Raw genomic sequence first — 3786 nt, 5'->3', positions numbered from 1 at the left:
CACCCCACCCTCCAATTTTTTTATTTTTTAAAAAGTTTTAATATTTTTACAGCCCCGGTGGGGCTTTACCCCTTGCCGCCTACGCCCATGACTATGTTGTCTGCGAATTTGCTTTGAATATATATGCAAACACAAGAAAATGAGTAGGAAAATATTTGACACGTGGAGATTGAGCCGAACACCAAACACTGATTTGATCTGGACCGTAGAAAGCCAGTTTGATCTGAACCGTTGATGGTGCTGGTATAAAAAGCCTGCTGAACTTCCCCTTTTGAACCCTAGGAGGAGGTTCACGTTTTTTCTTTCTTTCGCATTTGTTGAACCAATCGAACTTTGAACCCTAGGAGGAGGTTCACGTTTTTTCTTTCTTTCGCATTTGTTGAACCAATCGAACTTTGAACCCTAGGAGGAGGTTCAGATCGGTCTCAGTTTCGTGCAGTAGAAGGTCACGTTTTTTCTTTCTTTCGCATTTGTTGAACCAATCGAACTTAACAATTTATTATTTATCCATCGCGGTAGTTGACCGATGGCCGATGCTGCCTCTATTTGGAGGGTAACGATGCCCGATGTTATCTGTACTTGGAGGGGTACTTGCAGCGTTACCTATAAGGTCATCAAGTGGCTGATTGAAATTTTGAAGATGACTAGGTTCCCATTACCATTTGGTCTTGGTCCTGATCAACGTAATCTTTTCACTCTCTTCACTTGCAAAATATATTATATATTCACTTCATATGTTTCTGTCAGCTCGTTGTCTTGGGTGCCTCACTGCTCATGTTGCTGGTTTTAATTTAGAGAATAATAGCTCACTAGAGCTTTGTAATGTACAGTTGGTGATTATTAATACAAAAAATGAGCAGTTTTGACATGCTATAATTGTGAAGATATTTCTTTGTAATTAACCATGCTCTGGAAGAAATAAAATAATTCTTTGCTGATACTGTTTAAATTTCTCCTAAGTTTCCCTCTCCAATTGTGCTTTGTTCATAGTCTTGGTCTTCTCTTTGTGATGCTGAATATGTTTTTTCTCGTCTTTCTTTCAGATGTCATTGAGGGCATTGACTATTGGTGGACCGGTTTTAGTTTCTTTGCCCTTATTTGTATATATGTTTGGCTTCTGCTTTTATCGGGCATTCAATACTCATTTGCGCTCTTTGTTTTTATCTATAATGGCATCCCGCTTCTTCATGGTATTGCGGTGTACACTGTTTGTTATTGGCGTCGCGCGTCGTACCCATACCGGTTAATTGGTGCCAAGGCCAAACTTATGATCGAGGTCATTCCTATGATAGTTGCAGCAGCCATAAGGGTTTTCACTGATGATGATAGGTATCTCGTTCTTCTACTGCTAGGCTGCACCTCATATTTCTACACCTTTGCCCACTTCCTGCACGTAGCCTATGATATTGGAGCAAAAGACGTATTCTTGGGATTATCCATGTTGCTTCTTGTTCACAGGCTAAGTGAAGAATTGTTAGTTGGTGCTTCCGCTTTGAGCTTCTGCCTTTGTTTAAGTTTCTATAGATACATCACATATTGTGCTCCTCAATTACCTATTCATCCTACTAAAAAGGAGCTGCCTGTTTAGGAATTTTGTACCTTTTACACTATCTCCTAAGTTGTAAGTTATTTTCTTTGTTGCTTCTAGTCATTGACTCAAAACTTATTTGGTGTAGCTTTATCTTGTGCCCTTCACAGTACTGAATATAAATAAATTGGAGAGAAGGAAAAACATTTAGACGTTTCATTAACTTTCCAGTTTCCACAATATTTATTGGGGACTTTTCTTAAATAAACAAACAATAAAATAATATGAATTTAAGATACCTGTCATACACTATTTTAACGGGGGTCAAAATAGTTTACAACATCCGGGTAATTCCGGGGTTATTTAAAGTTAAGAGTCGCCACCTAATTATTATGGTGAATTAGGACACCTAAAGTTAATTAAAGTTATTCTAAAGTTAATTTTAAAAGTCTGCAAAACTTGAGATTCTAGGTACGGGTTCAACTAACCTAGAGGGAAGGTATTATGCATCCTCTAAGTTCCATTAATAATGGTTAACCGACCGGACTTAGGTGAATTAATTAGGCTAAGTGTAAATAGAATGTTATAGAAAAGAAAATAGCTTTATAAGTATTGCTAAAGTTATAAATAAAATATAATAATGTTATTTCAAATAAGACTTGTAGAAAATATAATAGTTTGCATATAAGTAATAACTTTTAAGAGAAGACTCAGCAAATTTGAACCTTGAAATGAAATTATATTATATGAAGGTAGTGGTGTAGAAAATCCAGACTTATTTTATAAATAGGATGCAAAAGGAGATGGGATTTCTTTTACTAACTTTATTTAATTATATTCGGCTGAAAATTTGCATAGTTGGATGAATCTTAAAAATAAAGTTTATAAAGTATACTTAAGTTGCTATTTACATAGTAGTGACGTTTTGAAATCTTAGGATAGTAAAAACAAGACACAATTCTCTTGATTCAAAGTGTGTAGTCATGCTCAGTTATTCTAAGTAAATGTTATAGATACTATAAATAGTTTAGAACATAAATAGAAGAGAATGTAATTTGTGAAATTAACTACCCATTACTAAACTAAACCCCCTTAATGTCACTAAGGTTCCTCTAAATTAGCAAACAAAATGTTAGTCATATAATGCAAATTAAATACACAAAAATAAAGTAGAGGAGTGAATATGATTCAAATGGGCTCAGCCCATTTAGGACTGCTGCTGTCCATTGCTGTTGGGCTTTGGCCCAATAATTTCATATGGGCTGCTGTGGATGGCTGATGGAGGCTGACTCAAGAGAGATTTCGTTGGGCTTTGCCCAACGCCGAATGCGGAAGATGACGAGAAAGGATATGCGGTAACAATGTCGCTGAGTTTCAAAGTAGAAACTCTCCGGCTCCGGTGTGGCCATGCAAAAGAAAAGAAAAGAAAAGTGGTATTAGCAAAGGGAAATTGAATTCTCAACAAGTAAGATATCTAAGCATCTCCTCAGTTCCAAGTAGAATTTATCATGCGACCAAAAAATGGATTTCATATATTTTCTACAACCCTATACAATCATAGCTCAAATTTAAGCAGGTCCAGCCACCTCTTTTCATATGAAGCTCAAGAGTCAAATATTGCAATGAAAAATGTTGTCAGTTTGTTACCTAATACTCAGACCTAGACAAACGATTAATTCATGTTCTTCTTATTCTACTTCCTTCTTAGAATTGGCATTCCAAGCGCAGATAACCACAACATCGATCAATCAACAATTTTTCAACCCCAAACCAGTTGGAGTGGATTAACGTGAGTGATAATAGCCACTAAGTTCAAGTATTGAGTAGTAATAAACAGACAGGCTCCTTTAAATAACAGATATATATAGGCACGATGGCTGAAACGTTAGTCTCCATTTTTAAAAAAAATCTGATCCTTAGCCCAGAAAGGGGGGACTGCTAAAACAATGCTTCAAATAATGTGCTAAATATAAGCTAACTTATCCAAAGATAGTAATTCAGCCAGACACGATAACTCCTTTTGTGGGTCAAGAAAGTGAGTATTTATAAGGTGATTTTAGGGTTTCATTTGGGCGGGATTCGAAGTTGAAAATCGTTTCAAATCCAAACGTTAGGGTTTTCAAAATGAGTCAAAAATAGGACCCATTTGAATCTGAATGTTGAAGGCTTTTCAAATAATTTCCAATGGCTTGACCTTGATTTATCCGCAAATAGGTCGACCATTTATGGTCTTTTAGGGTCACATACGTTTGAAGCGA

General features: G+C 36.2%; 1 protein-coding gene across 1 annotated transcript; it reads left to right on the top strand.

Moving 5' to 3' along the window:
- The first annotated feature begins 594 nt into the window (after positions 1-594).
- On the top strand, positions 595-1740 carry LOC132042058 (uncharacterized). The gene is made up of 2 exons (XM_059432688.1): positions 595-683; positions 1044-1740. The coding sequence occupies exons 1-2, from the start codon at positions 641-643 to the stop codon at positions 1586-1588; spliced, it is 588 nt and encodes a 195-aa protein (XP_059288671.1). The 5' UTR covers positions 595-640; the 3' UTR covers positions 1589-1740.
- Positions 1741-3786: the final 2046 nt, after the last annotated feature.

Source organism: Lycium ferocissimum, unplaced genomic scaffold (assembly GCF_029784015.1).
Source record: "Lycium ferocissimum isolate CSIRO_LF1 unplaced genomic scaffold, AGI_CSIRO_Lferr_CH_V1 ctg1302, whole genome shotgun sequence".
Classification (NCBI taxonomy): domain Eukaryota; kingdom Viridiplantae; phylum Streptophyta; class Magnoliopsida; order Solanales; family Solanaceae; genus Lycium; species Lycium ferocissimum.
Note: the sequence above shows the minus strand (reverse complement) of the source record. Positions and strands in the feature narration are given on the sequence as shown.